This window comes from Tyto alba, unplaced genomic scaffold (assembly GCF_018691265.1).
Source record: "Tyto alba isolate M040663 unplaced genomic scaffold, T.alba_DEE_v4.0 Super-Scaffold_22, whole genome shotgun sequence".
NCBI classification, from domain to species: Eukaryota; Metazoa; Chordata; class Aves; order Strigiformes; family Tytonidae; genus Tyto; species Tyto alba.
In genome coordinates this window covers 33,096,693-33,109,679 of record NW_024881296.1, presented here as the reverse complement: position 1 = coordinate 33,109,679, position 12,987 = coordinate 33,096,693, and the positions used below count along the sequence as shown (strand labels likewise).

General features: G+C 39.5%; 1 protein-coding gene across 4 annotated transcripts in view; it reads right to left on the bottom strand.

Moving 5' to 3' along the window:
• SOGA3 (SOGA family member 3) overlaps positions 1-12,987 on the bottom strand; it is a 32,379-nt gene that overhangs the window by 342 nt on the left and 19,050 nt on the right. The window contains exons 4-6 of one of the 4 annotated variants that reach the window (XM_032998059.2): positions 3,090-3,161; positions 1,299-2,465; positions 369-383 (exon numbers count right to left, since the gene is read on the bottom strand). In XM_032998059.2, coding sequence (XP_032853950.2) covers positions 369-383; positions 1,299-2,465; positions 3,090-3,161 — 1,254 coding nt within the window. Of the gene's footprint in view, positions 384-1,289; positions 2,466-3,089; positions 3,162-12,987 lie in introns of all 4 variants that reach the window. The other 3 variants (XM_042795813.1, XM_032998060.2, XM_032998061.2) reach the window with 3 other exon arrangements.

Below are 12,987 nucleotides of genomic sequence, written 5' to 3'. Positions count from 1 at the left end.
AAGTAAATACAAAGACAGAGAGAACAGTCAATTAATGGAATAGCAAGTCCAAAGTTTCAACAAAATAAATAGTGAATCAGACTATGCTTGTGGAGGGACCAAGTGTCCATCTCCCATTGACTTCAGTAGGAGTTCTGCATGGTCAAGTCCTGAAATGTCCAATTTAACTATTGCTGTTATTTGTTTAGAGAAAATATGAATGGAGTTTGCTTTAAATTTGTATAAGTCCATGCAGCGCTCTGCCTTTAAGCTAATGGGAGCTCTACAAGCTCAGAGCTATTGGTAGGTCAGAAAGTGAGCATGCTAAATGCCGTTTCTGTTGGATTTCATGCAATACATGTATAGTAAGTGATTAGCTTTAAACTCACTGCGTCTGTGACTTTCTGATACAAGGAAACAAAAGGCTAATTAGTCAGCATAGCAATAAGACATAATAGCTTTCAGCTTCACCTCGCAACTACTTAGACTGTAAACTAGTAGGACAGCACAAAGTAAATTAACACTGCAAGAGACTTACTAAAATATTGGATAATACCACGAGCAGTAACAAGATTTGTCAACTATAGCAAATGTACGATAAGGTAAGGGTAGGTAATTTTCATTTTTCATGGCAAAAGATCTTGAGTCAGCACGGAATTTGCTCCCCAAAACACCTCTGGAACAATTCTGCATAAAAATGAACTACGGAAAAGATACCCCTCACTGCTGCATTTAAGCAGTGACCCAAAGGCCTTCAACAAGATACAATCAGTTACAGCAATTCCCGTATCCACACTACCATGTGGCTCTGTGACTCTGTAAAGGAGATTTCACATGTTTTATTTTTCTCTGTGGTTTGTCATCTTCTCTATAATTTTGGAAATTTTATGTTTCCTCCTGTTTAAAATTAGTAAGATTTTCTTTCTATTCATTTAACAGGAACCCAACCACTAAGAAAACAATCATGGTAATTTGTGTGCCAAAAATGCCGTCTGAACTGCCTTTACGGGTGATGAAGGCACAACTCTGGCAAATGTAGCTGCAAAGACAGAAAGGAGTAAAATCTTCCACCTCCTAGAGCATAATTCTTTTAAATTTTCAGGAGACCAGACTTATTCACTGTTCACAAACAGCCCCATTGGTAGAACAAGGTTTCATATGGCCAAATGAGGATTTGAAATGATTTAAGAAACAGCGATCTCTGTCCACTGTCTAGAATAAAGACTTTTCATGTGCCAATCATCGAATTTGAGGTTTAATTCACTCAGCAGAGCCTTTTTACCTGTAGGCCGTAATAAGTAAAAGTCTACCTGACTCACTGACAAAGGTTCATCTGCACTTCGATCATCCGAAGACTTTGGAACTTCGAGTCTGTCGATGAAAGCCTGGAGCTCTTTCCTGAAGGCCTTCATCTGTGCGTTGATCCGGTAAAGAAGCTCATGCTCGCGTATTCTGCTGCCATCGTCTTCCTCATCCATCAGTCCAAAGAGGTCCCCGTTAGCTACATAGATTCTCGCCTCTGTTATGATGGTGCTCGTGTCAGAAATTAAGCGATCTATTGTCTTGCCCAGCCGCTCAGCTTCCGAGCGAATGTCCTTCATCTGCTGCCTGTCAGTGAAGCTTTTCTGCCACCCTGATGGTGTTGGATAAAAAGACCTCGTGGGTGTCAGGCACCGAATGTTGCGTACCTCTTCGGAGTCGCTTTCCCCACCAATGGGGCCTTCCCTTTTGCGGTGAGGGGGGCGGGAATCATCATCGCTCTCCTTTTTTCCTGCATCGCTTTCAGCATCACTGTCTCTGGGACTGCCACGGATCCCAAGATGAGAGGCCAAGTCGTAGCGCTGCATGTTGGACATTAAGACTCTGTTCTCATACTGGAGTTGCATGACTTTGCCACTCAGCTCATTGATCTGCATTCGTGCAGCTTTTAGCTCCTCCTGTAAGGCTTCTGTCTTGGCATTATCATGGTGCCTAGAGCTCTCATGGGCCCCGGACTTGTACTTGTATTTGTTCAGCTCAGCTGTTATGCGCTTGTTTTGTTCTTCCAAATCAGCTAAATTTCTCCTCAGCAATTCTGTTTCATCTTCTACTAGCTGCAAATGCTGCCGTAATTCTGAAATGGATTCACTCTGCTCTCCCAGGAGTGGATTAGCTGTCCCTGAGAAATCGTCTCCTCTTAAATCATCAAGCTCTGCTTTCAGTCCTCTATTTTCTACTTCTAATTCCACTATTTTCCTCCCAAGAATGTTAGCTTCCTCCTCTACAAGTCTCAATCGAAGCTTGAGTTCAGCTTCTCTTGTGGTAGGTGGCCCACCTGCTTCACCTTTTGGCAAGGGGCTGTCCAAATCCCCATAAAATGATCTATACTTTTGCAGCTCATGTTCAAATCTGTCTTTCTCTTTATCAATCTTAGCCATTTTCTTCCTCATCAAGGCTGCTTCTTCTTTGACAAACTGTAGCTGGCATTTCAGGTCTTCGTTGTCCTCCTTAGAAAAAATAAAAAGTAGTATTTGAAGAAACTTGATATAAAACAGGAGACCTCCAGTGGATGGTCTTAAATTACGAGATTAACAATCACAGGTACGTAGCTTTTGATACTAAGAGATTTTCCTGCAATCATTTTTTCACGGATCAATAAATTAAAGAGAGGGAAATAAAAACATACATTTAAGAGAGAGGAAAAGACTGTTTTACTTGTGACTAAAGTTTGCGCAGTCCCCAGAAAATACACTGTGGGGGCAGGGGGACCTTGTAAAAAAATCCTTACAGTTTCGAGGCTTTTAACACTGTAATAGACTTTACAGTCTGCACACAAAGGGTCTATAATCTTGTCTCACCCGTGCTCCCATTTACTTATTTTGCCTAAAATACAGAGTATGTGAAAGCTGGTGGGTTCTGTTGCATCAGCAGCAGTTTGTTTAGGTGGTCCTTGACATAGCGTTGTCTTACTGCAGGTCTGGGGTAAGAGCTCTCAGTTTCACAGCATACAGGAAAACAAAGAGCAAAGCAAACAAGCAAGCGAAGTGCAAATCTACAAATCACGTACATAATTTCCATAGTGTTCCTGAATCCTCCACAGGAGAATCCAGGCTACAATTATTACAACATACCTCTGTCGGTGTCTGCTGTGACTTTTTTTCTGATTTCGGTAGGTCTTTGCTCCCTCTTCTTTTCAGTGATTGCTGCAGCAACAACAAAATGAGATGCACTGAATATTTCACTAAGGAGGTAATATAATTCATATTTCATTCATTTTAAAACATAGCAAGTCAAATGCAACTATAAAAGACTTAATTTCTTGTAATCCTTGAGGTACCAAATACAGAGGGGAGACAGAGCTGCCCCAAAATGACACAGCAATGTTATACAAGTAAAATATTGGTTTAACCACCTTTTTTATTCAACACATTTTAAGACTAGTGCATAATGACTGTTTAACACATGACAAGACAGGTAAGAAAGCAGGTGTCCCCAGTGGTAACTTACAGATGGGAAAGCTGAGGCAAGCAGTGAAACCCAGCCTGCCCATTTGACATTAACCCTAACGGGGCCAAGGCACTTAGAGGTGCGTGTAGCCAGACGTGTACCCTTAGCCTTTGTGTAGGCAAGCTACATAAAACAGTGTCACTGAGATGCCATCAGCAGACTTGAGTGTACACCTACATGCACACCTTTCTCTCTGTCCCACCCGCCGGCTTTGAGCTTGCAGTGTATGGCGCTCGCACCTCTGTAGGTGTACACTGCAGACAAACTCTGTGCAGACAAATTCACACACAGATCTGGTCACTAGGTTTGTTCGGTTTTCAGAGCATATTCAAGTAAATACAATTTAAAACTGCTTGGACTACAGAGTCCTAGTGAGAAACAAAGTATCTCAGCTTAAGGGCAGCACCACACAAACACACCTATGCACCACTATATGATCAAGTTTCTTTGGTGTCTTCTCATCTGCTATGTAGCCAAAGTGAGTAGAAAAGAAACTCCTGCTTTTAGAGCAGGATGCACTGGGATCAAAGCGTACTAGTATTTCCAACAAAAACCTTGTAATTGCTGATGGTAGGAAGTTCATTAGTGGGCAAGTGGTAGCAGTGGAAAACAACTGCAACCATCCCCCTGTCAGCACTCAATATACACACCATCAGGAAAACAGCAGGAGAGAGGAAAGCGAGTGAGAGAACATGTTAATACGTAACATCCCACTTGCACTATTCCCAGTTTTTATGCTCCCCAGGTAAAAACACCATCCCCCTGTGAGATTATTCTCTGGTAGAAGGATCCTTTGTGCCCCTGAGAAACATGAATTTTGCCACAGCAGCTGGGAGAGAATCCAGCTGTATCCAAAAGCTATCCAGTTCCGTACAGCGGGAATTAAAATATGTTCATACTCCAGGAAGAGAGTACAGTGGGTGAGTATGCTGTACATAGCAGTCCTGTGTACCATAATAATACCACTATGGGTTATCACTTTGAAAAAACCCTTTTCAAATCAGTTAGCACTACAACATTATTCACCTGCTGGTACCAATTGTTTTCTTTCTTATGCAGATCATGCCCATAACAAATACTAAGCTTGTGGACTGCTCGCTCCAAAGGAACAGTCAATGCCATAGAAACGACTCACATTTAAGTCTGAGCAACCACAAGAGATGATTTCTCATGAGGCCTTTTGCTCAAATTTACTACAGAGTTATGCAAGAATTAAGAAAAATGATCTCAGATTCAGAATCAGAACTAAAATTCACAGATGGGTCCACCAAGAACCAGAATTAAAGTTTTTATGTCTCTTGCGGAAACACTGAATGCTCTCCATAGACAAAACAATAAAACCAAAGATCATCAGCTGTGATAGTTGGATAGCTGGATAGCTGTGAATCACAGTCTTCTAAAGGAATCCAAAAAAGACACAAAAAATAGTTAAATTAACATACTTTCTCCTTTTAAATATAAAACCAGCAACTTTAGGATCCTGTCTACAAACAAAATTATTTTTCTTCAGGGTCACCCATCAGTTATCCTATTGCAAAAATAGTATATGCAGGTGGAGGTTTGTTTGTTGTTTTTCTTTTTGAATTGGAAAATTTATAAAGTGTTAAACTTTCAGAGGAGCAGCTTCCTCCTCTGTATTACCATTAATTATACCACTATGTATCATCACTTTGAAAAAACCCTTTTCAAATCAGTTAGCACTATAAACTTCTCCTTGCTCAAGATTCTTGCCAATACCACCCACTGATAAAATAATTAAGGGGTAGTTGAACTATATTTCTGTTTGATTACCTAAATGCCTTCTATTCACCCTGCTGAGCTCAGCATCTCACCAGATATAATGAGGTTTTGAAATGCTGAGCTGCAACTTCTTGTGTACCCTACAACTTGTCAGAGGGTAAGAGATATATAAAGTTTTCTATGACAAAAAAAAAAAAAAAAAACAACCAAAAAACTACAGAGAGCAAAAAGTATTTTACTAGGTTTGACATAAAATGAAAAATGTGTTTTTCTCCTTTCTCTATACATCTTTAGCGTTCCTTTTGGTAGGGTAGCAACATTTTAATTACAACAATGGCTGTGGCTACGTAATGACTAGGCACTACTTTCTATTCTTCTCTACTTGAATTACAAGAAGCTATCCATGGAGCTTGCATTAATCACCAATGAAATGATGGTGTTTAGCAACAAAATTTTATAGCAGAAAGCAATGAAGAACATGCACAATTCAATTAGCAGGATGATTTGGGTAAGTGGATTAGGCCCAGCTGGAACTGGTATGATCTCTTTTCTTGTGAAAACCACCATGAGACAACTTCTGATCACTAGAGGTTAAAATCTTGCTTGCGCATCTCAGCTGACAGATGACATCTGCAAAATCACAGTGCCTCATAACATCATACTGAACAAAGAATGACACATATCAAGCAGTATATCCTGCTATAAATAATAATTTTTGGAGAGTTTTTTCAGAGGTACATTTCACAATTTACAGTGGCTACTCATTCTATCATTTCTCTCAAACCTTGCACTAGTCCACTCTTCCAATCCGATTTTCAACATTAAACAATTTATTGCTGCTAATGAATGGAAATGGAAAAAGGAGAAAAAAAAAGATCAAATAAATGTATGACAAAATCAAAAATAGCAACCCAGACAGGATCCTGCAAGTGAATCTTCATATCATCCCTGCAACTGGACACTATTAAAACTGTCTGCATGTTGCTTGTTTTGACATACTAACAAATGTTAAACAGGGTGAGTGAATCAACCACTTTCTTACTCAAAATCTGTTCAAAAATTTTTGTGTTAGATCACCCTTTAATACAATTCACCACCTGTTGATCCTTCTCCCATGTCACAGTGTACCACAAAGCATACTGTAGTGCCACTAAAAGCCACCTCTGCTGTTTTCTCAACTGTAGCAAAAAAATCTGCTCCCCGTATTCTAGAATTGATTTTGAGAGTTTGTTGTGAAAGATAAATTTGGGGATCAGATAATTTTTCTTCCATATAGTTTTAAAAATCATATTCAGTTCACTCTAATGATTATGAGTTAAAAAAATGACAAAGGTAAAGTAAGAAACATAGAACCGCTTTTGCACTATCTGGTCAGTAACGCTTACCAGGCAGTGTTACAGTTTTAATAACCTTGAACCAAGTTACCCATCTGCAGGAGAAAAGAATAAGCAAAAAATGCATACAGTACTGTTTCTAAAATGGGGACTGTGCTAAACTGTTCAAGTAATAATGAAATATTTCAACAGCACTGGGGATAAGACGACCAGCAACTGGGGCATGTATCATTATATTGTATAATCTCTGCTTACCTCTGAAACACTAGGAAGTAACAGCAGGTCTGACCTGACTATTCTAGCATTCACTGTAGCCAGCACACGTGGGGCTCCATGTGTGTTCTGGCAATGTTGAGAAGTTTCCACGGTCTAGGTAAGAGCACAGATAACGTTCATATTATCTGCACACCAGATCACATGCAATGGGCAATTCTGTTGTGATGTTCAGCAGCATCAATTCTCTAGTGAACTTTGCTGGAGTTTATCTAATGCCTTGCCAGAGATGCCAAGCACTTCTCCAGACCAGATGGTACAATCCTTCTCTTGCCATCCCTAAACTGAAAGCCAAGTGTGCAGTCCTAACATCACCTGTGATGCTCAGTGCTTCTCAGGTGTGGAAAAACCTGAAATCTACTCTGAGAGTAACACAATGCAGAAATAATAGCATCACACTCCACTGAGTAGGAAAGCTGTAAAATTAATTCAAATTCTTGCTACCTGATCCTAAGCTACAGTAAATCTCTCAACAATTAATAAAGAAGGCCTAAACAAAATATAGCAAGATTTTTCAAGACACTTGGGTTTGATTATTTCAAGACTGATCTGGGGATATATGATCTAAAAATCTATGTAGGCAACCACAGGAGGGATTCCTGACATATAAAGGGATTTAAGGGTGCACAGAGACCACAAAACTGCCCTTATCCCTCATCACAGAGCAGGCTAAGGCAAAGAGCATGCACCTTCTCAAATCTCCACAGCTACAACTGAACCTTCTCACCTGCACACAACTATACTGTATGTGGTTACAGTTAGCTGCCTCCCAAAGGCTGTGCCAGGTCTGTAGAGCTTGCAAAAATCGGTGCAAACCTAACAGCATCTTTACAATCTTGAAAAGCTGATGAATATTGAACAACTTTTGGGCTGCACAACCTTGCCTCTGTCTGGCACAGAGTGATTATGACCAGGGAAATAGGAATTTGCCCTAAGATTCTGCATTTTCCTTTCAGTCAGTAAGATCAGGTAGCTCATGGAGCTGGATCAAAACAGACGTAAGACAGATTATTTTTTTTTTAGTTTACTGCCATGAACTCTAATTCAATGTATTAGAATATGTAGCAAAAAATTAAATGGACACTATCAATTTTGGCAAATTGAAAATGCGTATTCTCCTCCAAAAAAAATCTTTGTTTTTCAAATGTCTCCCTTATTCTGCAACTCTATCAGTGCAATTTGCCAGCAACCAACTAGAGACACTGGCTTTGTCTGTCATTGGCACAAATACGTAGAATGATACAAACCTTTACTCCTTCCACTCCCCTTCAAGGGCAGGAGGAGTCCTGATGTATTTCAGTATTCTACTTGTCTGCAAAATTAAGGCAGGAAAAAAAAGCAGGGGATAAGTGAAATGCAGAGAAGCACAGCACCCCTGTCCATGAAGTATATCCCTACTAGCTCTGGCAACGATCTCCTCATATTACAACTCGCATATTTGAAAGCACTGCTGAGGAACGATATGAAATGAAAGCAATCTTTACTACTTCACCATGGAGAGAAAAATAGTTCTCATGTAGTCTTTTAAATGTCTTCATATTGCAGAAGAGAAAAGAGGATCTGACATCCAATATTTGTATTATTTCATTTGCATTTATTTAGGAGTCATTTCAGTTATCATTTTCAGATCCTTTACCATTATTCATTTTCCAATTAAATGGAACAAAAAAAAAAAAAAAGGAGAGAAAAAGATATACAATATCTGCACTTTACCTAGAGAAATCTTGCATTTTGAACCAAAACCACATTGCTAGAGCAAATAATGATAATTCAGTGATATAACTAGATAAAAACATTCTTTGCAATGCATAAAATGAAGCAGCACATTTATGCTTTCATTACACTTGCTTCCTGCTTTTTCTTATTTGAAAATAATCCTGAGCAGTACTAGATGAAAGCTGCTTTTTCAAAGCTCTTTATATGACCTGGTCAAATAGCTGGCCAAACTCTGATGCTTTGCTTTCTGTGATTACACACTCCTTCATCCACCAGGATATCATAAAATAGTGGAAGCAGCTTCTCTGAAGAGGAAGAGGTCTCCTGCCATTTGAACCTCTCAAAAGTTGGAAGAATTAGACATGCTTAGTTCCCCAGCCCTTTCCAACTAGGCCTTATTACAGATGCAGAGATCAGAGTCAGCTTACACTTGGCTCCCTAATCCTGAAATGCTAAAGCAAATCTCAGAACACCATCCACATTTTGTAGTGAAAATGCAGGAATAAGGTATTTTGTCGCATAGTGATGCTAGTTAAACCTATTTCCTAGGGCTTCCTAAATTGCTGTTTATTTGTCAGCTCAGCAATTTGTCTTTTTTGGGAGAAGAGTCAGTCTTTTTGTCAGGGTTTGCACAATGCCTAGTACAATGCACTGTCCCAGCCTTTATCTGGGACTGCCAGTATGACAGACAGTAAGTCAACATAGTTCAAAACACCACCATGTAACTATAGCAATAATCACAGTCACAAACACGGATATGGCAATTATGAATTAAATACATATGAGATTTTGCCAAATCTAAAAATTTTTCTTTCTTACACCTATTATCACATATAGAGTTTTTCAGTCATCTTAGAAGAATATCTCAGAAGAGATTCCAAAGAAATTTTCACGAGAATGGGAAAGTGCAAGCAACCAGATTAGGTTCATTGCCTTGGTTACAAAACTGCATATATATATATAAAAACCAAAGTGTAGTTACCATATCTCAACAAAAAAGGTTAGTCTGAAAATTAGAAGTAATGAGAGGGAAAATAAGAATGATTCAGCACACGATGTGCAACTCTACACTGCTTGCTGGAAATGTATACATAAGCCAGTTCTGCAGAGTTGTAGGCTGATCACGTGTACATTTGTGTTCAAGGTTATCTCATACTGAAGAGTTGTATTAAATGCACAGACAGCTCGAACAGTCCCTTACCTGGGTTCACAGGGTAGGATGGCATCAAGAACATGCACATCTGTGTAGGTTTGTAGGCACACAGCAGAGTAAGGAGCTTTGCTGCTCACCCTACAAGACTGTGCACCTTGGACACCACCTCCAGTTACAGGGACATCTCACCAAGAAATCAGATTTTAGAGTTCATTTGAGAGGATGCAAAGATTTAAGATGAATTCAGGTATAAAAAAAATCTGAAATCTGCGCTTGGTCTAAAAGCCTGATCAGCAAGCAGATTTTCTGTTAATAGGGCAAAGAAATCGATTTCTTACATGTCAGTAATCACCACTCTGTCCTCTACCTATAAGGAGGGGTCTTCTGTTACTCTTTGTCTCTTCTTTTCTCTGTGTTTGCTTGGGAATGTTCTACTGTAAAGCTAATTTTCTGTAATACAACATATGGGGAAGTTTCAAAGGTGTTTGGGAACTTCGGTCATTGAAAACAAAGGATCAGACCCTGCAGTGCTCTGAAGTTATGCCAGTGTGATCCTGCCACAAATTAAATCTAGAGTTATTGAGCAGCTCACGTAAAGAAGGTGCTCTGGAAAATAAACCATGGAGGCTAGAAGCTAAAATGGAAGGAAGGCATTTTAGAAGTCTGGACATCCCCACACCTACCTTTCTCACTCTGGTACCAGTCTGTTCTCCTGTAAGCCTGCACACAGTGCTTTTTCTGGTATTTTGACTATGTGAAGATGGAGGTGAAGGGAAGGAGAATATTGCAGCACTGGCTGAAGCAGAGTCCAGAGGCTTCACTGACTGCAAAAGGCTCAGAAGACCTGTGACTGATCCTCATGCCTCATCCTCCTAAAGGATGACTCTTTCCCCTAAATGAAACTTACTCAGGTTCTTAAGGGAAATGCTTAGTCCCAGCAATGGAAGGGGCTGTGGCTTTTAGGCTGACTCAAAACTTTGATGTAGAGGTTGACTTAAGACTGTTATTTAAAGGTTCCCTTTGCCAGAAATATGAAAATCTCATTCTGAAATGAAGATTGACAGCCATCAGCTCATTATAAATATTTGAGCACTGGGATGCATTTTTAACTAGCTATCATGAACAAACATCCGACTCTTCGGCATTTATCATAAATGTCACTGAACCAGCAAATCACCTGAGAATGAATGCCACAGCAGTCCTAATGGGGTTACACAAGAATCAATTCTTGGTCCTACACTAATTAACATTTTTTGCTGCTGCTTGGAATAAACATAAAATATTATTGGATATAGACTGCAGATAGAGTAAAGGTTGGAGAAGTGTTAAATACTGGAAAGGATGGTCACTGATACAAACTTTGGTGCAACCAAATAATATCTGTTTTAATATGACTAAATATGAAGATACACATGTAAGAACAAGGAGTGAAAGCTATGCTAAGACAATAAGAAAGCAGCCTAGAGAATATAGAAGATCTCTTGAAAAGCCGCATCTCTGAAAAACACTGCAGAGTCATAGAGTATGATCAGCTGAAATAATGTCCAAGTATAATTTTGTGACCAAAAAGGCTTAAGTTAGTCCTAGGATGTAGATGTCAAAATTGAGATTCACTGTGCAATAACTAGAAAGGGATGTGTCTCTCCTCAGAGTCAAACCACCCTCAGACAAGTGGAATGAATCACTTCCAAGTAGTGCCCATCTTTCTCCTTTAAGGGAAGTCAAATTCCTAACTTAGGTTAAATGCTTACTTTTTAGATGGCTAAATGAGATCAACCCTAAGCATTAAGATTAAAACAAACAAACAAACAAACAAACAAACAAAAACAATGAAAAAACACCACAAACAATAAAAAAACACACCAAAAATCACACCATCAAAGCATTGATACTGGACTCTTGAATTTAGCGTGGTAGTAATAACACATATTTCCTGGATAGTAACTGGCTTTCAGCAAATTCAGATGGAAGGGAGGTGCAAATATTTAACTGTTCCTGGGACAGCTGAGGAAGAGTTGTGGTAGATAGTTCTCAGCTGTCAATTTTTAACACAGACCAGCATCCTTTTCTGAAAAGTAGGCATCCATTTAAATAAAATAGCTGGGGGTATCTTACGATTCATGTTATTCAGGAGGCCAGACTGGTTGGTCATATAATACAGATTTGGCCTCATAATTTCTGAATGCATGAAACCTGACCAAAGTTTGGGGACTCAGCAACAATACTCCTAGAACCACACCACAAGGAAAATGAACCTCTGAGTATATCTATGTGTACCACCAAGGCAATGTTCCAGTTCAAAACTCTTTCTGGAGCACTGTTACTGGTGCTTCTAATTAATCATTTAATCAAAGACCTAAACTACTAGCATCTGTAAAAATTAGAATAATTCAGACAAGCCTATAATATAAAACACTCTTGGTAATTAGGCCAGTTGGATGTCGTCATCAGTCATGCTTTACAGGGATGTAGAAGCCTCTCATTATACACACACTGATGGAAACAGATGCATGGCAAATACCTTCTAAGTGCAAGTACTCATCTGAGACCTAAACAAAGAGCTTAGTTATTATCCTAACCTGGATTCATTGCTCAGACAGCCAGTCAATTAACACAATCATACAACTGGGATCAGACAAAGCAAAACGGAATTGATAACCACAGGTTTCATTCTACAGATCTCGATATATGCCGTTGTTAATACCAGCAATGGGAAGAAAAAAAGATAACTCATATAACATGTCAAAACATCTCAGCAGAAACGAACACTTCAGAAAAGCACATCTGCACATCTAAAAGGTTAATCCACTGCCTTTGCTTCAAAATAAGAAATGAAGTGCTCGCAATGCCTACCTATTGAGCTTTATCAAAACCTGAATCTGTTAAAATGCCAGGGGGTTACATTTTTTGATATTATGAACACTGTGGTAAGCGAAAAATAAACCTGCAGGTTGTAGTAAACAAACACCAAAAGCCTGGTGTTCTTGTTCCCAGCTAGTACTGATTCCATGCAATTCAGAAGAATAGCTGGGTTGATCCCAGAGCCCAGCACACCCTACAGCTGAGTGTTTTCCCTGTCAAGCGACCCGTCTCTAATATGCAGTGACATACACCATAGAATATGTCTATAAATGCGTGCAAATGACGGGGTCTAAAAGAAGAGGGCCTAAACCATGCCATTCTGCTCTCTGCAGAGAGTGTAGTACTTACAGGGTGGTTCGGAGGTAGAGCACAACCAACACACTGGCAGTCAATGAAGAATCAGCTGGCTGTCTTGCACAATCACATAGTCTCTATTCCTGTCCA